The 21,899-nt window shown below is 36.9% G+C and overlaps 2 protein-coding genes and 1 pseudogene across 6 annotated transcripts; 1 reads left to right on the forward strand and 2 right to left on the reverse strand.

Annotated features, from left to right (window-relative positions):
• Positions 1-1,491: 1,491 nt before the first annotated feature.
• LOC113772185 (two-pore potassium channel 1) lies at positions 1,492-4,432 on the forward strand. 5 transcript variants are annotated; one of them, XM_027316756.1, is made up of 5 exons: positions 1,492-1,593; positions 1,695-1,901; positions 2,514-2,690; positions 2,886-3,809; positions 3,958-4,432. In XM_027316756.1, exons 3-5 carry the CDS (start codon positions 2,659-2,661, stop codon positions 4,106-4,108), a joined length of 1,107 nt encoding a protein of 368 aa, XP_027172557.1. In that variant the 5' UTR covers positions 1,492-1,593; positions 1,695-1,901; positions 2,514-2,658; the 3' UTR covers positions 4,109-4,432. The 5 variants fall into 5 exon arrangements, with proteins under 5 accessions (XP_027172557.1, XP_027172559.1, XP_027172560.1 ...); XM_027316758.1 differs by having other exon boundaries at positions 2,514-2,646; XM_027316759.1 differs by having other exon boundaries at positions 2,514-2,624.
• Positions 4,433-13,512: 9,080 nt separating this feature from the next.
• Positions 13,513-15,798, reverse strand: LOC113771974 (annotated as a pseudogene).
• Positions 15,799-16,767: 969 nt separating this feature from the next.
• Positions 16,768-19,497, reverse strand: LOC113772144. The gene is made up of 3 exons (XM_027316710.1): positions 19,139-19,497; positions 17,524-17,621; positions 16,768-17,358 (listed from the first exon to the last, which is right to left on the reverse strand). The coding sequence occupies exons 1-3, from the start codon at positions 19,188-19,190 to the stop codon at positions 17,083-17,085; spliced, it is 426 nt and encodes a 141-aa protein (XP_027172511.1). The 5' UTR covers positions 19,191-19,497; the 3' UTR covers positions 16,768-17,082.
• Positions 19,498-21,899: the final 2,402 nt, after the last annotated feature.

Below are 21,899 nucleotides of genomic sequence, written 5' to 3' on the forward strand. Positions count from 1 at the left end.
GAAGTTGGAACGAGCCTTTTTAAAGTTTAAACGCTGTGACCATAGGCGGGCTGTGGACCAATTGGGCCATTCAAATGTCGAACATGATTCGGCTTTTGCTGGGCCCATGTGGCAGGCACCGAAACCGTCTACTTGATTTTGGTCATCATCTTATCATCCTGTAGGGAACGATTGCCACCAGTGTTGTTAGACCCAGGTCTCAAACTTTTCTTTCTTTTTTCGTCCAAACATAATTTTGAGTTACCTAAATTGTAATATATTCATTTATTAATAGGAATAAAAAATGCCATTCATTTAATGTAAATATCAAAATGACTCATTTTTCTGAATGATCTCTAAATCAATATGTGTTTCATTCCTATGATTTTATCAATTTAGCATAAGTGATTATTAATTTAGTTTTTCAAGTAATTTTGGAGAATAGATATATTTTACCCATGAATTTACATTTTTATATATAATTATTAGATGTATATTTAATTGCAAGTCTAATATATTTGAAACATTTTCTATGATTGGCCGAATATAACCAAGAATTTAATTTTAATATTTTTGAAAACTTATAAAAATATAAAATAATTGTGACATCATACTGACGTCAGCGGATTTTTGATAATGATTCAACCGATCCGATCAATTGATCCCCGACCCAATAATTTAGTCCAGTCGTTATTCGATCTGAGTTTAATAAGTTGATTGCCACGGATGATGATTCATAATTTGATTAAAAAAAAAACTTTTTGCGCTCTTCTATGACTTTCCATAAGCTATAAGATACCTAACTTTGTGTTCTATAGCTATTCAAAAATTGACTTTTGAAAAATCACAAGTATTTGAAAGCACCCTAAGCTAAATGAAGAATCGGAGATGATTTAAAATAGATTTTTAAAATAATATCACAACACTTTCTGTGATGCGATATATGTGTAAAAGAAAAAGAGAAGAAAGATAATTGAAAAAATTGACACAATAAACAAAAACAGGACAGTTAGAAAGAGTTGATGCAGGTCAAGAGTCTAGAATGGTCCCTGATTGACAGTGTCTGATACTACTGTAAGAGATGATGATGGTAAGCATGTTGCAATGGCAAAGCTTTAAACAATAGACTTTTTTTTTTTTTTTCTTTTGGAAGGAAAACAATAGACTTATGTGGATACCCATCAATTATATTGAAAACGATAAGCCAAGCTCAACTTGTCCCAAAGTCTAAATATGCTTCGACAATGATATCAGATCGGATTCCGTTCTGATCTTCTCCCCCATTCAGAACCAAATCTGAAAGTAAATTATACAACTGAAGGTCAGCGAGTCTGCAGAGATTAGGAAGGTACATCATCCCCACAACTCCATAGTGTAGTATTCTTTGAAACTTTTTGTATACTTTCAACTCCTACAATAATATAACCCATCCCCTCCCCCCCAACCAACTACCCCTCCTCCCCTTCCCAATACCCCACCACATGGAAAAAAAAAAAAAAAAAGGAGTTTTGAAGGGCACTAAAATTATTACTGTTGTTGTTGTTGTTATTTTTTCGCCAAATGTAGGATATTTTCATAAAGTCCAGCCGAATGCTTTCATAACTACATATACAGGTTGATGGTAACTTCATTTCCCTTTTTAATTTGATCCTATAATTTGTGCAAAGTACAATTAATTAACACTTGGTATTGGGCATGTGTCAATTATACATTAGCGTGGTGAGCTTTACTCTACTGGAAACACTGATCCAGAAACTTTTTCTCCCGGGAACTGGGGGTCATCCTGAAAACGATGCCAAGCCCTTCGAATCCACGATGTTCTAGCAAATTCTGAGCAGGATTCCGAGCTTTCTACTTTCTAGTGCGGCAGAAAACCAGAATTCCTGGACGGAACCCTTATTGCCAAACTGTGCTTCCACTGTGTGAGTTTTTCTAGCCCAGATCATTTGCGGTTTTATGCTACTTGACCCCATCGTTCTCTAACTTGTAAATTGCTTTCTCCCTGCCCTGCTTACATATCTGAATTCATCTGATTATAATGCCACTTTTATATGTACTCCCCTCGTGTTCATTTTTCAAATCTAGTGGTTCGTTACTCTTTAATGTGGACTGTAGTGTATATGTTTTGTTTTCTTGATGATTAATCAGGCCGTGAAGTGGAAATCGATTTCTTGTAGTTGTGGTTTTGCAGTATTATCTTTTAGCCTAATTGATTTGAAAACCAATCACTTTCTTCAGAATAGTTTCTTTTTCTTTTTGTCCTGCTCCGGTAACTGTTGAATAGCTGATCTTTATTGCAAAGCGAGGAATTTTACAAGGTAAGAAGCCCAAGAACTTACTGTAATTTTAGCTAGTTGTGTCAAAGTTAACATCTTTAATCAAACAGAACGAAACTGCGTTTGGGGGATCAATCAACTTGGGAGTTTAAAGGGATAGAAGCCTACAAATCGTGAGCTGCAAAACTAAATGGGGTTTGATGCGCTATTTTCTCAAGGTGTTTTTTCTATTTCCTTTTTTTGTTAATTTTTTTGAAGGGAAGGGTAGGAAATAAGGAGCTGGAATGGGGTTTTGGATGGCTGAACCAGCAGTCGAAGATCAGGAAGAGTGATCCTTGACCATCTGGCCATATTCAATCCTATATGGAGGTTTTCCCTAACACATTTTCAGATCAAATTTTTAATGACATATATTACATCTGGAAAAGTGCTAAGGTATCGTTTATCTAAAAGATGAGCTACCGTTATTGGCATTAATATGCAAACAAAATATATTTCTTTGAAAGTAGTATTGGTGAACTTCAAGGATGCTAGCAAAACCACTTCTTATATATTACATCACAGTCTGTAGTGTGTGATATATTGTGCTTCTTAGGTCCTTAATATGTTAAAGCTGTTAATATCGTGCAGGGTATTGCTCTACATTTGCTGGATGGCTGAGAGTGGTGTAAAACAACCATTGTTAACTGAATCACTTGATGTTGCGCCAAAAACCAACCAAAAACTTAATTACAGAAGAAGATTCCGCCGATGCAAAAGTGCACCACTAGCAGAATTTACCCCTGGAGAATTGAATGGAAAGGATGGCTCACTTCCTCGCTCTGAATCCATCTTCAATAAACTCCATCCAAGTATAAGGAAGGTTGCCATTTACTTATTCTTGTACCTGGCTGTAGGCGCCATCTGCTTTTATATTGTTAGGCACCAGATTGCAGGAGAAAGGACTGATGGAGTTCTTGATTCGGTTTACTTTTGCATTGTGACAATGACCACTGTGGGATATGGAGACCTTGTGCCTAACAGTGTAGCTACGAAACTGCTAGCCTGTGTTTTTGTATTCTCAGGGATGGCATTAGTTGGTCTGATGCTGAGCAGAGGAGCAGATTACTTAGTAGAGAAGCAGGAGGCATTGTTGGTTAAAGCATTGAATTTACGCCCAAAAGTTGGACCAACAGAAACGACGGAGGAGATTGAAACACGCAAGGTCAGCTACAAGTGTGCAACTGTATTTATCTTTTTGCTGGTGTTGATAGTAGTTGGGACAGCCTTCCTGACCATAGTTGAGAAACTAGACATTGTTGATGCCTTTTACTGCGTCTGCTCCACCATCACAACCCTTGGTTACGGGGATAAAAGTTTCTCGACCAAGGCTGGGCGTATTTTTGCAATTTTTTGGATTTTGACAAGTACACTTTGTTTGGCTCAATTTTTCCTTTATGTTGCTGAGCTGAACACTGAGAAGAGACAGAAGGAACTGGTTAGATGGGTCCTTACTAAGCCGATGACCAACGTGGATCTTGAAGCTGCTGATCTTGATGATAATGGTATAGTTGGGTGAGTATATCTGCTGCCTAGAATTGATTCTGCAAACTCTTATTGCTGGTTCTTTTGTCACTGGGCTCCTCATTTACTAAGTTGTTGCCAGATATTAAGGGGCTTTGTTTTCCAATTACTAATTACCTTTTTCTTGCTTGTATGATAGTGCTGCTGAGTTTGTCATATACAAGCTCAAAGAGATGGGAAAGATCAGCCAAGAAGATATCTCAGTTGTGCTGGAAGAATTTGAATATCTTGACGTTGATCAGTCTGGAACTTTGTCAACCTCTGATATATCCCTCGCCCAATCATCTTAAACTGCGATGTGATTACCTTATCTTTAAAAAAAAAAAAAAAATAGTGATGATATCCTTTCTGCTAGTTGCTTGTCGTCATATAGAAATTCTTCTTTGTTGTCTACCATGCTTCACGCAGAAGCATGCTCCTTTCAACTTGTCATGAATGTAAATGAACTTGATGTTCTTGTCTCAGAACTGTGGGATGATGGCACAAGTTCTTTCTTCATGATGAGTATTTAGAAAAAGTTAGCCAATTCAGTCACTGGACGCGTTAACATCTCCTGTAGGGGCTTCCAAGATTGTCAGTTTGTTCTATGTTCAATTGCAGTCCCATTAAAGATAGACCTCTCCAATAGAGCTATCCGATTATGCACGTAACTAAATGGATATGCCCTTTGCTCTAGAGGAGGATGGGGCTTGGGTTGGCGGAGAGAGAGAGAGAGAGAGAGAGAGATGCTCTCTGGATCCTGCTTAAATGGAATTTTCTTGTTAGTGCCTTCATTCATTTTGGAGACCAGTTTTTCCCTCATCCCTAAAGGGTTCTACTCCACTCCAGATTACACTCGGGGCTTGGGGTTACACCAAAAAATAAGAAAGAAGATTCTTTCTCCTGCTGTCCAAACTTAGGGGTGGAATTTTAAGAAGCGAGAGGAGAAAAATGTACCCAAGATTTTGGTCATTTGACTACGGTTTTGGTGGCCAAGCACTTTTCTTTTTTCTTTGGAGAAACGGCTAGGGACCTGTGTTGTCAATTGGGCATCTGGAGCGTCGCCTGTCATGATTCAATCATTTACCAGAGTACGTTGTTGGGTTATGAAGAAATCCTTTATGGACCTCCACCTCCCATAAGCCCACAGGATCGGAGGCGTAGCAGCTGCTGAAGTTCCATTCTCCACTGGTTACGGCCTACGGGCCAGTTTGGATCAATGTTTTTAAACTCGGACCTGTCAGTGAACCGGAAAGGTTGCCGATTTGCGGTCCGACCGGCCGGTTCATAGGTTCACTATTTTTTTTTTTTTTTTTGTTAAGTACTAAGCAGCTTTTCATTCTACACTTGAACTTTACCAACATAACTTAATTTAAGTTATGATAATAATAAATTTCTAAAAGTTATACATAAAACATGGAATGATAAATATAATTAAAATATCATAATTCACCACAAGTTTTCATAAATTCATTATAAACATAAATAGATACAATCCAAATGTTCACCAATTATCACAAATAAAAACACAAAAAATAAATAAATTAAATATTGAAATTCTTTTACAACCCTTAAAAAAATCCATAAAAGAGTTCAAGTTAAGACAAACCATTTGAATAGCAAACTTTTATGAGTGGCATGATAAGCAACCACACCACCTTCACAATTTAATCAACTTAAGCTGAAAAAGTTAAAATTTTATTATAAAAATATAAATCTAATTGCTCAAACTAAAAAAAAAACTAAAAATTTTTGAAAAACAAATATACAGTTAAACACATAAAAAATTAATTGCTACTAAACATTACTAATTAACATGTTATATTAAATTCAATGATCCTATACCATTAATTATTTTAAATTCAATTATCAATAGCTTCGATTATGTGCCAACTACCATATTTTTTACCAGCCCAATGTTATTATTTGTAATTCCTACCCAATTCCTACATGGATGTGCACTACTTTTGCAAAAATTTCATCCTTAATTAATCAAATAAAAATAAAACAAAAAATGAGGGAAACATATGAAAATTGAGGGGAAAAAGAAGAAAATGCAAAAAAATCAACTAAAGATAGTAATATAGAAAAAAAAAGCCTTGAAAAGAAAAAAAATTAAACTTACCAAGATGTTGGAAAACAAGAAAAGTTGAAATTTTCAACTTGTTTACAATCTGCTAAAGATAATAACCTGATAATAATGGTGAAGACTTGAGAAAATCTTGTTGTGGATATTTGGGTTAAAAATGGTTAAGAAGAAAAAATTGAAAAAAAAAAATAAGAGAAGAACTTGATGTTTTAATATATTTTTTAGTCAAGTAGAATTTTCAACAAACTTAACTACAGTTTAGCGGTAAGATTGTCATATGCAAACCTGGAGACCCAAGTTCAAATCATGACTACACCATTTTTGATATTTTGTTGAAAAATTTAAAAAATCACCGGTTCACGGTTCTTAACGGTTCACACGGTTCGTCCGGTTCATCCAGGTTTCAACGGTTCTCCATGAACTTCCGGCTTTAGCATTAGACCGGACCGGTGACATGGCCGGTTCGCGGTCCAACCGGTCGAACCGGCCGGTCCGGTCCGGTTCTGAAAACACTGGTTTGGATACCGTCCGTTTGGAACAAGGTAAAAGTCTTATTTATCCCTACCCCTATTTATATCTACTTAAAAAAATTTTCAACTTTTCTTTTTTCTCTTTTTTTAAGTGTAATGGAATTAGAATCTCCCAACCCATCCCTCCTATCTAATTAAAGTTAATCAGTAAAGGCCAACAACCTAAGAATATTGTCCATTTTAAGACAGCTTCATAATTTCCGACCTGATGAAAAAGACTGGCACCTAACCCCTGATTACTCTTGTTTAGACATCACGAAAACTTGGTGTTGCCAACAAGAATGAATGCAGAGTGCCCAACTATTGGAGGTTGGCTGGACGAAATATTTGATGCAGAGGCAGGCGACAGACCAATTTTTACCTAAAATCTTTTACTTTGTTATATTTAATTACTTGAAATTGTTGTTAAAACCCATGATTTAGTAAACAATCATGTATCCCCCTTCACTTCGTACATCAGTCCAATTGGATGGAATACAAGTAATTCAAAGAGCCTTTAATCTAGCAACTGAATTTGAGATTCCAAGAACCCCAAAAACCCACAAAATCCTAACTTCTTAAATTTCGGACAAATAAATAATATTGGAGCAATTTCCTTAAGAGTTGCTTGGCCAACCATGATAATATTTTGTTTTTTTTTCTTGTGCATAGAAAGCTAAGGCCTTTTTGGATTGCAATTTTTCATCTAAAAAGTTTTACGATTTCGTAAATATATTTTTAAATCATTTTTTAATTTCACATTATATCAAATTATTATGGTATTACTCGTATGTTTCGCAGGCATCATGAACATATTTTTCAATCCACTTTTTTATATTTATAACCATTTTCTTTATCTCAAATTCATCATATCACAAAAAGTGTTACAGTAATTATTTCAAATAATAGTAGTCTACCCTAACAAATTCATAACTATTCAAAGGGTTCGACAAATAATTTTCATACTTGAAATTCACAAATTGAATATGGTCGTTGCTTCATAAACATCTACGCAATAATAAAAATCATCAAGGGATTGGGCAAAGATTAAGATAAAAGCTAAAGTCATTGTCCCGACATGGAGAAATGAGCAGACGGACCTAAGTCCTTTCTAAGGTATTGTCAGCCAACAGTGTCTGTCGATGTCAAATCACAGTCAAACTAGCGTCTCCAACTCTAATCTAATTCAACCCCTTTCATCATTTCCACATTGATTGAGAAAACCGATGGAATAAAAACAAAAAAAAGTACTGCCCTTTGCCGAAAGCAAAATCCCATTTTACTATGAACCACCACCCAATTCAAAATATGTTTATGAATTGTAACTTCTGCCAGAAAAATTGCACTTGGTGATACTCAAAGTGGTGAGAATAATTGTACGTTAAACAACATATGAACCACCCAAACGCAAAGGAATTAGGGGACCCAACTATCAAGCAGCAAGAGTGATCTGAACGACATTTATTTAATTTCTGCAATATACAATTCCCAACCTGTCAAAGTCCTTGATCTCCTTAAACTACAAACAATAATAATGTCAAGAGAGAGAGAGAGAGAGAAAAATCCAAGGAAAGAGAGAAACGTTAGAAACTAGCAATTGATTTATGCAAGCGTTACTTGTTACTACACCATGCTTTTTACTCGTCATCATTTTCTGCTATTCCTTTTCCTTTTGCTGCTGCTGATGCTGGTGCTGATACGGCTGCCTCCTCTGCTGAATCATGTTCATCTACTTGGGTTTGTAGATTATCTGGCTCGCCAGCCACGTAATCTAAAATCCCTTCACCGGCTTTTTCACCCGAAGCCTCCGAAGGCGGCGGAGAAATCCGGCCAAACACCACTATGGCCACCAGGAAAAGAGCCGTTGAGACCAAAAGGGGCCAAAAGTACTTGAGAATATCTAGGAAACTGGGTGCAAGATAGACCAGAAAAATAAGTAAAAGGCTTAAAATGGCCCCAATTAAGATATGCACCTTGAACTTCAAAAGCTTTTCTGGGATATCCATAGCCGCTGAGATGGAGGTGGAGATGGGCCTGTGATAGGCTTTTGTGGGTTTCTGTAAGAAAGAGAGAGAAGGAAGAGAGGGCGTGGGGGCCTGAGGTTTTGGGGGCTTTTATCTTTCTTGCAGAGATTCTCTGGCCGGGAAAATTTTTTGTTTCCTTTTTCTAAGGCTTTGAACTTCGAAGACTGTAAATATGGTGCAGTCTATTTTCGTGCCTTTATTTTAAAAGATTGAGATTTTGTTCCCATATTACCCATGACGGTTTTTTTTTTTGGAAGGAACCCATGACAGGTTCCAAAACATGCCAAAATGAAAAGGAAAATAAAGGACCATAAAAATGGTAAAATCCTGTCCATTTTTCTGACCTTAGCAAGATCAACCATCTATCTATGCACACGATCCTTCCACAACATGTGAAGGCAATTGAAGATTTGAGGTACATGCGTTTGTATGGATAGTAGATGATTTATTTGAAATAATTACTATAGTATTTTTTGTGATGTGATGTATATGAGATAAAAAGATAATTAAAAAAATAAAAAGATAATTGAAATTTGTGAAATAAATTATTTTTTTTCAAATCATCTCAATCCAAACCCACTTCGATTAACCTTTTTTTTCGGTCATTTATAAATTATTGTATTTATGGAAGGATTTTGATTCACTTTTCATATTTGTGGATGCAAGAAGAAAGTGACAAAAGCCTATTAAAAATGATTAAATTTTTTTTAATAAATATTAACAATGATTAACTAAAATACATTTTAGCATTAAAAGTTTGGAACTAATTAATACGTTTGAATGCTCTCAATACTTGTCTCAGTCGATTAAGTAAACCACAGAGACCAGAAGTCCATGCTTTTATTGACAACACCGTAGAATTACAAATACAGCTTAGGGTGTAAGAGTCATTTGGGACTGAGAAATTGGAGATTTCACGAACCCGCGGCCACATAACCCCATGTCCTTTCTCGGATGTGTCGGCTACTTTTTGATCAGGGCTGTGTCCTTTAGCACTGAACTATTTTTTTTTTTTTTTTTTTTGGGGGGAAGTCTATTATATGGTGGGTGAGGACTGAGGCGGGGTTGCTTAGATCCAGCAGCTCGGTCCCGTTGGCTAGAGGGAAAGTTGTTCCAAAAAAAAAAGAGGGAAAGTTGTTCCACCATCTTATACCATGCAGGAATAATTCTATTCCCAGATCTTTTTGGGTGGGTGGGTGGCTGGTGTGTCCCTGCGGGAGCCAGGTCACAAATTGTACTACTTAATAAATTCTTGAAGTTCCGTAAACAAAAGTAGACAATTCTTTTTTCAATTGTTTATTGACTAATTTATTACTATATATTATTCTTCAATCACAACATTGCCTTGTTTGGATTGCTTGTTTCCGTCGAAAAACATTATCGTTTTTCGTGATCACATTTCCCTATCACTTTTTTCCCTTACATATATCAAATCGTTATAATAATTTTTCCATGAAAAATGACGAAAAATGCAATCCAAACACAACCATTTTAATTTTCTTTAACAATATTTTCATTTCATGTTCGTTACTTCACAAAAGTGGTATCAGTGAAAAGTACAAATAAAATGCACCTATGAAATTCAAAAAAGGGCGCGCTTGAAGTGCTTACAGTCATTATTCATCAATCACGAAAAGGTAACTTCAGAAAACAAGTCAGGCGAGATGTCTATAACTTGACTTGGATGGTATAGATTCCACCTGCATTACTGAGTTTTGACAGAACCTTTACTACGTGGAATTTAGATTCACCAAAATTGGACTCCTTATCTGAAGCCCATGTAAGAAATCCTCGAGAATAGGCAGCACTGCCGGAATTTGCCAATCGGGCGAATGTAACTGTGTATGTGATTTTCTGGTTCAGCCCCGAGAAGTTGAATGTGCTTGGTTCGACGGCCACATACATCTACACCCGGCCGGCCCGCGGGGGGGGAGGCCCTGGACTGGGTAAGATGAATGAGCCTCGCCAACATTGGTTACTGTCCCTGTATATCTCACCAAACTTGATCCCAGAATGATGGAAAAAGAAGAACACTAGCTTTCTAAGGGCTTCCGATGGCTCTGTAACTATTTGAGCATCAGGTGCCTCACACACGAACAATATACGTTTCTAAGCTGCTCTCTGGAGGCAAATCACTGGCAATCATTGCTAAAAAAATGAAAGCCGAACATCCAAATGAGAATTAACTGTATGTAATCTGTCTGAGCCCCTAAATGGAGCAAAGAACTGTGCAGCTTGGTTTTGTATTTCAGCTACTGCAGAAAGCTAAAGATACGCTAAAAGTGGAGTTGCAACTGCTACTGAATTTTCATATTGAGTGAGTAGGACTTTTTTTCAAAAAAAAAAAGTGAAAATATATAGGAGGGTTCGAACCCGATATATCTTACTTGGATAATTACCTAGCCGCTCCTGGAAAAACAGGTCATTAATCGCTCCCTGAGTGAAGTAGTTGATTTGATTGCCAAAGTTATAAAACTTTTTTAAGGGGCATGCTTGCTATATCCCTTTCGGCCATTGTCAATAATCAGGGGCAGCACGTAGTCACGGAAGACTAAGAAATAGAAGTCGCTATTTGTGGTTTAGGAGAAAGGAAGACTAAGGGAACAGAAGTCATTTTGTTCTTGACTTGACGAATTGTTTCGGTTTCTCACTAGCTGCTGCACCCGACAGTGAGCTCTTCTTTGTCTTGATCAGCTGACTTGGCTAGCCTGTAGTTGACCCCGTCAACTACGCAAAGGATTCTATGAAATTGGCTTTGTGTCCTTGAAATAATTGACTTGTGATGGAAATATGCACTCCAAGATTATCCACTTGCGCTCCGCTGTCTCTTTTTTTTTTTTTTCTGCACAAAAATGCACTGCCATCATCGGTCTCTCCTTTCTATAAAAATAAAGATTAAGAGCCTCTACAATTACCCGTGGTAATTGTACGCTGCACCATATATACTGATAACAAATACAGATACTAGTATAATGAAATTAAAAGCAAAACAATTTTTTTTCTCTTATTAAAACTTGCTTTCAAAAATTTGTTGTGTTTTTACCCATTGTTGTTGTTTTAATATCTACTCTTAATACTTTAGCATTTACATTCATTGTGCTAGTATCTACATTGTAACGTACAATTCTCATCCTTTGTTTTTGTGCGACAATCATGTTAGGACTCTCCCAAATTTTGATAGGATATAAAACCAAATTGCAGCCAGCGGTTTAACATAAAAAGAGAAGAAGAAGAAAAAAAAAAATCAAACTCAAACCCATTTCAAAGTTCAACCTTTCTCTTATTAATCACATCACAGCATCTAGACGCATGCGGACTATGAGAGTGTTTAGAAAGCTAAATACTCTATCCAAACACACTCAATATTATGATGATTCTATATGACTTGCATTGGAATAACTCTTTTTTGTTTTTTTGGATGGGAAGATGTAAGAAAAAATATGGCCAATTAGATCTTTGAAAGGTCCAGAACATCGAAGGACAGAATCGTCCTTTCACCTAAAAAAAAAACCCCCAAATATGGACGGTAAGTAGTTAATTGTGGAGCGCGATCCGAATATCAGCTCCCATCAATAAGTAATTGTAGTAATTGGTAATGTACAGATAACCTTTTCATTCTTACAAAGTTTGTTTAGGGGCTAAATTATAGGGAGCTGATCAATTGAGGCATTATTATTGTGTACGGGTTTAAAACAAAAAAAAAAAGAGTATTATCGAGTTTAGAATATAATTGGCCTCAGAAATTTTGAAATCAGGCATCTAGATGCGTAAGGATATCTATTTTTGTGCTCAAGGAATATTTCGACTAGGCTTAATCTCAAGTTGCCCCCTATAATGTAAGTGGAGTAGGAAATTTTGCACCTTATAATTTATAAATTTACAAATTGCCCCTCTAATCAATCGAACAAACGTGCCGGTTAAACTTTTGTATGTGTGAGGTGCGAAAGGATAGTTATGTCCTCATATACATAATGCTTTGGTAGTTTTGTCCTTAGAAAATTATGTTGTTATTATTTTTCTATAAAGAATTTTATAGTGTCTAAAAATTTATGATACAAGTGCAAATGTAAATAACTATATAAATTATTTTTTACTATATCAATTTTTAGTTACTTATGATAATTTATACCATTTAAATATTTTTTTTACAACAAAATACCAATATATATTTGAACATCAAAAAATAAATATTAATAAGGGAAAAGAAAGAAAAATAAAAGTGAATTACTACTTATGAATATGTAATTTTCATTTTTTTGTGACAAGGAATTAATTATGAAAATAATATATATATGTATATGTATAACATTAGTGTTATTCAACAACCCCTACTTTAGACACTCGATTTGAAGCTTACCTAGCTCTTGTCAAGACTAAAACTAAAATTAGAAATGCCAAAACTTCAATAAATATAACATTAAATATATATATATATATTTCTTTGCTTCTTAATAATTCTTGTTAATGTTCAAATATCTACTAATGTTTTCTTATTAAAAAAGTTTAACTAACATGAATTATCATAAAAACTACAACATTTATTTAGTAAAAATAATTTATACAATTTCAATGATTACAGCTACATTTATGCCATCATTTTTTACACACTACAATATTCTTCTATGGAAACTTATTATAACATCATTTCTAAAAGATAAAAGTATCAAAGTATCGCGTAACTGAGCACATGAATGCCTTTTATGTTGATCCATGTGTTTGACCATTTGTCTGGAGGGGGCATTTTTGAGTTTTTGGATTATAGGAGGTAATCTGCCGCTCACCTCATTTTACAGGGGGCAACTTGTAATTATGCCTTCGGACGAGTTTTATACTTTTTTGTATTAATGGGTTTAACCCCAAAGAAAAAAAAAAGTGACTGGCCTTCACTGAGTGGACGATATATCACGTAAGTCTTGCAAACGATGTGCAACAATGAACGTTCAAGCCAATATTGGACCATTTATGCTCTTGCTTTAGATGACAAATTGTTATCTAAAAAATTAATTTTAATCTTGAACCCCCCCCCCCCCTCTCTCTCTCTCTTACTGTTATCCATTTCTCTTTCTCATCTACTTAATTTTCAACAGCAATTATCAGTTACTGTTCGGTGGAGAGAGTTTACCTGAAGTCCATGTCAGAGATCCTTGAGAACTTGAAATGATTGGAGCATTTGCAAGTCGAATGAATCTAACTTCATGCGTCAATTTCTGGTGCAGCCCAGAGAATTTGAGCGTATTTGGATCCACATTCACACTTACTCCTCGTGGTTGGACAATCTTAACTGTGTAAACCGAACCAACCTCGCCAACATTTGTCACTGTTCTTGTAAATCTCTGCACAGTTGCTTCAAAGACGATGGAAAAAGAAGGACAATTTAGTTGTGAATCCGGTATCCTTGATTCTGCTGAGCAGTTCACATGACGTTGTAGTAGCATGCCAACCTGTCTATTTGTGCAATTCAGGCCGCACAGGTAAGGTATGTAATCTTTAGGTTCAATATCGTAGACGAGACCTGGATTGTTGGCTCCTGATGGTTTCACATGGCCTGCACCAATGGCAAAGACATCAGCAGGGAGGAGGTTTTGTTGATCCGCAATTGGCTTCTTTTCGAGGTTGACAGAATCAGCAGTAGTAATGATTGCAGATTTAATTGCAGCGGGAGACCAATCAGGGTGTGCACTCTCCAGCAAGGCTGCCACACCACGGAGGTGTGGGCAAGACATTGAGGTGGCTGAAGCGAAATTGAAAGTGGATTTTGTGTTGGGGTTGTTTTCAACAGAGAGATGCCATGCTGCAAGAATACTCACCCCAGGGCCGACTATGTCTGGTTTCAAGATGCCTGGACTTTACACACTTGGGCCTCTAGACGAGAATGAAGCAACAGCTGGAGCTCGATCATCTCCGATTGCAGTTCCATTACAGAAGATTGCAGCCTTAGGGAAGTTTGTGGAGTTCATATAACCCATGATCTTAACTCCATCAACATAACTCACATGTGCAGCAGGAACCGCATGAACATCAGCTTCTGTGGTGTAACCCCGATGCACTGAGTTCATGATGATCATGGCTGCACCTCCAGCAGCCTTCACATATTTCCCCTTCTCAACTCCTGTTAGCCCACCTGCCTTACATAAGACTGTCTTTCCTTTGACATCAGTGTTGTTTAATGAATCAGGAACACAATAAGCAGCAAACAGATTGCTCTCATTATATCCGGGATAAAGAAGAGGAAACATTGTTGAGGCAAAATCCTTAGGTTGGAAAGCTGATTCCCCTTCTAGTTTCTCATTGTTTCCAAGCATTGCTGATGCCCAGATCTTCCTGTCCATGGTACTTGCACCGACAGTGAGAATCCAAGGGGCATCGTTACCTCAGGAGAAATTAAAAGGGCCTGCATTTCCATCTGAGCAACTGACAAAAATACCCTTGTCCATCCTCAATAGCAGTGTCCATTGCCGCCAATATGTCACTGTCAGAGCAACCAAAGCTGCATACTTCATATATTGCCAAGTGTGCATGAGGCGCTACGCCTGCAGCAGTGCCATTAGCATTTCCGTAGACAATGGCACCTTTGACGAAGTTTCCAGCAGCTGTGCTTGCTCTATGGGTACCGTGGTCATATTCATCAGCTAATGTACCATTTTGATCATCTTGGACGAAGTGTTGTGCTCCAATGATTTTGTTGTTACACAAGGATGCAGGTTTGAGTTCACACTTCCCCTTCCACTTGGCAGGTGGAGGAGCGATTCCTTCATCACTTAAGGAAGGGTGGGCGGGTGTGATCCCGGTGTCCAAGATGCCAATGATCACTCGCACCGTTACCATAATTTGAGTCTTTCCAGAATCCCAAATTTTGTTGTAACCCCATAAAACTAGGAGGATGAGTCGTGTGTAGCTAGGGATAGTTTTCTCGTGGGCGCGCAGAAATAAAACCCATCTTTTTCTCCATTTCTTTCACTCCTTCAGGAGATAATCTCGCGGCAAATCCCTTCATTACATTGCGATAGGAATAAACCAAGCGAGACTTAAAATTTGAGTTTTCAGTTGTTGTTGGCAAAAATGAACGTTACCAGATTTCCAAGTCTTCTGACTCGGAAAAAAAGCTGACCATCCGGGGCCTCAACGTGAACGATGTAAGTTTCTAAGTTGCTTTTTTCAGGAACTTCCCCCGCAACAATAGCCAAAACACAGAAAATGAGCATGTAAACGAGAGAGGAAATGACCATTAGTGCCATTTCCAAAGCTTTTGAAGTCTTGAAATTCTTCGTTAACAAGCTAGAGATTATGTGCTTGAGCGGCTGAACAAGGCAAGCATGTGTATAGAGAAAAGTGGAGAGGGTTAATTTCCTTTCTTTTCGAGCAGTGGTATTTATTGCCATCTTGCAATTGATTATGCATACTTTCCCACGGGGTAAAGTCATTTGGAAGAATTATTTAGGGGTGGAATGGCTACTTTTACAATGAATAGTCTACCTGTCTACCAGCCAATGGGGCATCGCTCTTCCCATTGCAATCAGTTGATGTTAGTGTTGGCCTTGGAGACTAAGAAAAACATGTCCGAGGACTTGGGGAGTCTTCGTAAGTATGGACTAATTAGCTCACTACTACATTTCCAATTGCTGTCTTCTAAGCTCGTAAAATGTGGAATAAGGGAACTCTTTACCTTGGAGACTAAGAAAAACATGTCCACGGACTTGGAGTAAAGAGAGGATTGATGTAGAAGGTTTATTTATTCGTTCTTGGGTCCAACATAAGAATTGACTTCTTTTAGGAAAAAACGAAAACACAAATTGGAGTATATTGAATTGGACTAATTAGTTCTTGGGCGTATGATTGCATACGTTAATGTGCCAAAAGACTCTGCGCAATGTAAGAGTTTCAATGCCTCGTTTGCTTCAAAACTGCCAAAGTTACAGTGATGTTCTTGTATTTTTTGTTCAAATGTACTAACCTATCGATTTGCCCATGAAATTTCGAAAAGAAAAACCATCCTTCATCTTTCCCACATCAGACGTAAAATTGCAAGCCATCCTCGTATAACAATGTGATTAGTTAGCATTCATGCGATATTTCATTTATTGTCGCCATTTGCAGCCATTCTTGAACAGCTTGCCATCTGCTGTTGACGGTTTGATCAATAGAACCTGTAAGTGGCAAATCAATGTCTAGAAAGTTGCATACTAGTATTAGATGAAAAAAATTTTGTACCTTACTCGCAGTCCTCACTCCTCAGACCTTATCCGTGTTTCTGCAAAGCACTACAAATTAGTACGTGTAAAAATGTCCACCCTATCTACTTCAGAACTGGAAAAAGAGCACCAGCTTCAAAAGGCAGCAAAGACAAAGTCTTCAAACAAGATACCAGCAAAATTTGGGCAAGAAAGTTTCAATTGGAAATCTAGTGTCAAGACAGGTAAATCCTGATATACAATGATAAAATCACTAATGCTACTGAGAAATTTTGAAAAATTATTCGCCCAAATATGATCATTGGGAGGATTATTCTGAAAATACATAAACTCCAATTTTTGCCTCCCCTGGGAGATAGGACAAGGAAGTTAAGAGATTTATTGTAGCACTAAACAGCAAGTATGACCCTCAAGCCAAGAAAAGAAAAGGACACCAAAATGAACGAACAGCTGCAACAGATGCCACAAAACGTATCAAAGGTGTTTCCTCTCAAACTGAGACTCGTGACAATGTGGGTCTAGCCAATCCCTAGAAGAACTCTTTGATGGGTTGACAGGCATTTTCCCACCCACAAGCTCTCTCAAATTGTCCACCTTATCTTCACGACCAGTTCCACCAAATCTCCCATCTGCCTCCTTTAGTTTCTGTTTAAACCTCTGTTTCCGACTAGAAGAATTCTGCTCCTGTTGTCTCGTATGTGATGGCGGAGCACCATGCGGTCCAAGGTATATATAATCGTCCTTTTTGGCCTGCACAAGTGCAATCAGCTTGTGATAATCCTATACTGTCTTGTTATGTGTGTGTGCATGCATGCACGTGCAGCATTTGAAAGATTTGCAGTTGTTAAATAAGAAGGTTCCTGCAAATGCTTGCTTATTCTGATTTGCTTCAGAAATATATTTGCTGCAGCTCACCTTTACCGAGACGTTAGGATCTGCTACTCCTGGAGAATCTGATTTCTTTTGGTCGGAATTGCTTATTCCCAAGCTTGGAATCACAAATCCATCAGTGTCTAGTCCAAGAAATAAGAAGTCAGTCTGTATTCTAAGACTTGTAAACAAAAGCTGATAAGCTTTTGAGACTGAGTGGGTTAATTAGACACCAAATCGGCAACATGCAGCAGATTTCATGACTTGCTGCTCAAAATGCTAAAAATAAGAATGAACTGTAGTACACCAAAAGCCTAGTCAAGCTTTATATTGGTTAGGTAACTTCACATCATTGTTCATGGCCACTCAGATCAGCATTTCACACAGACATCAGCATTCTTCAATCCAGAAAATGTGCAGTCAACAACCGCAAATTTGATATTCTATCTCTGGGTCACGAGATGGATATAACCATAATTGCACAGATAACGATCAAATGGCTTCTTCCTAATCATATCTCCTCCTCCTGTTCTCAAGCTCGGGCTACATTTGTTTCCTGAGCTGGTTAACCAAAGAAGAGGAGCAAAGATCTTTTGATGTGATGCATAATCTATATGCATCCTACATGTACTAGATATGATCCTCAAACAAGAGGATTACACAATAGAAAGATGAGCCCCCTTAGTTAATTTTGTTTCAACTCCAAATTTTAACCGAAATACGTACTTCCCTCGTGGATGAATTTCGACTCCAAATTTTAACCGAAATACATACTTCCCTCATGGATGAACTTACCATATCCTAAACCAAGAAAGTATGCAAGGAAAGAAAAATAGTGCAAGAGGAAACACAGACTTAATTAAGGACGCAAATATCACCTTCTCCAACAAGAAATACATGGAATAGTAGATATTGAATAGCATCTGCATTGCAAATTCACATACGAAGAAAAATATTATTAACTCAACAAAACTATGAATTCACCATGAACTTTGCTCATTTGATTATGCTAGACAACATCCCACAACCTTGTTCAAAACTAAAAGCTGTTAGGTTTTAAACAAAAAACAAAAAATAAATAAAAGTTAGTGAATTAACCACCAGCCGGAGAGTAACAGCATTGACCGATAACCACATTATGCTGTAGCTGTCCCATAAATTCCAAACACTTTCTGTGGACGTTCCAACAACAGATTTAACGATACCCTTATAACAACTTCATATCAGAGGTTCAATATAAACATACACTTCCAATAAGCTCAAGCAATAACTTTAGCTAGAAGGTGAAACTTGGACCTCAACTTCACTAACAATAATCAGTTAATCCACAATTTCCCTGACACCAACATCATTCTCCTGTATTCTTGAAATAATATCAATGCGCTAAACTTGCAGCAGCATATCATATGCACTGTTTCTCAGACTCGGACTAGGCAGAAAAACTCATTGCTCCAATCATTAAGAAACTACGAGCATCCTATTAGCATAACCAACAACTTCACAGATTAGAAATCAATTAATCACATAGATTACACAAGAAAATACCAATCACTATCAGTAACGGGAAAAAGGAATAAATTTTATACAAACCATCATCAATCACTGCAATATTGTACTCATTCCAAAAAAATCTCATTAAAAGAAGAATTAAAAAAATTACCCCACTCATCTTCTTCAGTGGAAGGAGTGGTATGCACTGGAGATGGGTCCATGGAATGCAGATGATCATGGATTTTGAGTTGGTCCAGAGAGAAAAAAACTGGGAGGAATTAAACTGACGAGTCAATTCGCTAAGAATTGGAATAAAGCTGAAAACTTTATCAGACGAGTTACAGAATTTTGACGATTGGAATATACGACACTGGCAACTTTTTTTTATTTCCCTCCCCCTCTCTCTCTCTCTCTCTCTCTCTCTCTCTTTAGTACGGGGTCAATGGTTTTGGGTAAAGCGAAGTAAATCGATGAAAAATGGGGGAAACCCTAGCCCTCCATCAGACCTGTATATCTCCCGACTCCCAATTTCTTTATTGCAGAATGCCAGCAAAGCTACGTGGCAACTCATTTGCACGTTTAAGTGGAATGCCGAAACTGCCCTTTTATTTACTTGCATGATCTAAAATTCATCTCTCGATCTAACTAGCTCGCGAGTCGTAACATCCACTGCTTATTGTACCCTTACACAGAAAAAAAAAAAAAAAAAAAAGAAGAAGAAGAAGAGTAAACTAGAATAAATTTTAAAAAATATGTGTTGATGACACGCATATTGTTTGTGCAATCTGGAAATAAGGATTGTTATTTTTTTAAGTTTTTATAGAAATATATACTGTAATAATTTGATGTGTTTAAGGTAAAAAAGAAGATTAAAAATTATGTTTACAAAAAACGTAAAATTTATTTTTTTAAAAATGACAATCCAAACAAGGGCTAAAAATTTTATATCAAATAATGTTTTAGAAACTTTTTACTACTAAACAAAATTATTACAACACTTATGAGTGATTATGTTGATGACATGCGTTTTTAGGTAATTGAGAAAGAAATTAGTTTTTATCCTTTGTTTTGAGGGTAAAACAAAAGTTTAAGAAGTGACGAAAATTTCCGCACAAAAAAAAATATGCCTATTACTTTATAAGATCATACCAAAGTAACTGTTTTGATGGTTTCTTGGCGAGGAAAAGGCATAAGCCATTCTGTAATTTTCCTAAGGAAAAAATATTACGATGGTTTGGGTATAATAAACCGGAGCACCCCTTTTTTCTTTTATATTTTTCATTATTGGAACTTTGTTTTGTCATTTTAAGACAGGCCCAATACTTTGATTGGGCGTTGAAGCTGACTCTGGCGTTTAATACAAACAGTGGAAAATTTTGTAAGGTTTGTTCTCTTCTTTAAATTGAAAAAAAAAAATCTTGAAAATTTATTGAGACACATATTCTCCCTAACAAATAGAGATATTTCAGTCCATTTTCTCAAGAGAAGAGGCGGAACAAATACAAATGATCCCTCTCAGTATCCATGAAAGGCATGACAGGTTCGTTTTGCGGCATAGCAGCAGTGGAGATTACACCACCATGTCAGAATATGCTCAAGCCAAATTAAAAATGAGCAAGAAGGCCAATAAGATGTAACCAAATGAGGGATCCAACGCAAGGAAGTATGATCCTACACTATGGCATCAAGTCTGGGATCTAAACATAAAACATAAACTGAAAAACTTCCTATGGAAATGCCTTCATAACATACTACCTACAAATGAAGAAGTGTATAGAAGAACTGGCAAATGGGACAAGTGGTACAAATGCTGTGGCGAAGAGGTAGAAAGCACCTTTTTATCAACTGTAAAGCTATAGAAGAGGCTTGGAAGACATTCCCTATCAAATGGGATGGTATTCAAGAAAGCTCATGGAATTTCTGGAAGTGGTAGGAAGCGTTGCAAGGTGCTAGAAGCAGAGTTAACGGCATCAGTCACATAAAAGCCACAACAAACTTCTTGTGGCAATTGTGGAAAGCAAGGAATGCCTGGAACTTCAACAAGGGAAGCACAAAAGGTTACCTGATCTCAAATAGAGCTCTAGAAGAATGGATGGAATACAAACAGATATGGGACTTTGAGAAAATGGAAAGGAAAAAGGATGATCCAGAAGAACCAATGATGACCATCACAAAAGAACTTCATGATCAACATACCACCCTAATGTTCACGGATGCAGCAATGGACAAAAAGAGAAGTAGAAGGGGATTGCGCATCGCAACAAAGAACCATAATGGAAAACTTGTCAAAACATGGGCAATCCCTATTGGAATGATGAATGATGCTGCCATACTAGAAGTTGAAGCAATCAAATCAGCCATGCTCAAAGCTCTGGAAGAAGGGTGGACATCTTTGCTTATACATTCAGATTGTAAAGGTCTAGTGAATAGAATTAATCACATATGTTTTGGGCTATCTTTGTTAGATGTGTTGGTAGAGGATATTATACATCTTAGTCGATCCTTTTGGCGATGTTCCTTCATATTTATTGGAAGGGAATATAATCGCACTAGTCATGGTTTGACAAAATTTGCCATCAACCTAATTAATGAAACAAGGTGGGAGCTAGATTTCCCTATGTGGCTTAGGACTGAAGCCCACAAAGATGTCCTGGCCGTGTGCCAGTAGTATGTATATGCTAGGAATATTGTAACCTTTCTCACATATATATTAAATGATGACCTTTTGACAAAAAAAAGAAGAAGAGATATTTCACATGGAAAATTAAACTTTATATGTTTCGGATCAAAATTGCTGTGGCGCGAGGAAAACTGTATGCTACTTTCAACTTGGATTTATTCTACAAATATAATAGCACATTGTGTATTTTGATGAGTTATGGTTTATTAAAGTTGGGATCCCATTTGAAGTTGTAGGATTAAAAAATGAA

This window comes from Coffea eugenioides, chromosome 5 (assembly GCF_003713205.1).
Source record: "Coffea eugenioides isolate CCC68of chromosome 5, Ceug_1.0, whole genome shotgun sequence".
NCBI lineage: Eukaryota > Viridiplantae > Streptophyta > Magnoliopsida > Gentianales > Rubiaceae > Coffea > Coffea eugenioides.

What these genes read in the sequence shown, in the direction of transcription:
- LOC113772144 (XM_027316710.1), bottom strand. Translation starts at nt 19,190, where the DNA reads ATGGACCCATCTCCAGTGCATACCACTCCTTCCACTGAAGAAGATGAG. An exon ending in CACTGAAGAAGATGAGTGGG is followed by an intron (nt 17,622 to 19,138) that starts GTAATTTTTTTA and finishes TTCTTGGACTAG; the next exon opens with ACACTGATGGATTTGTGATT. An exon ending in ATCCTAACGTCTCGGTAAAG is followed by an intron (nt 17,359 to 17,523) that starts GTGAGCTGCAGC and finishes GCACTTGTGCAG; the next exon opens with GCCAAAAAGGACGATTATAT.
- LOC113772185 (XM_027316756.1), top strand. Translation starts at nt 2,659, where the DNA reads ATGACATATATTACATCTGGAAAAGTGCTAAG. An exon ending in ACATCTGGAAAAGTGCTAAG is followed by an intron (nt 2,691 to 2,885) that starts GTATCGTTTATC and finishes AATATCGTGCAG; the next exon opens with GGTATTGCTCTACATTTGCT. An exon ending in GATGATAATGGTATAGTTGG is followed by an intron (nt 3,810 to 3,957) that starts GTGAGTATATCT and finishes CTTGTATGATAG; the next exon opens with TGCTGCTGAGTTTGTCATAT.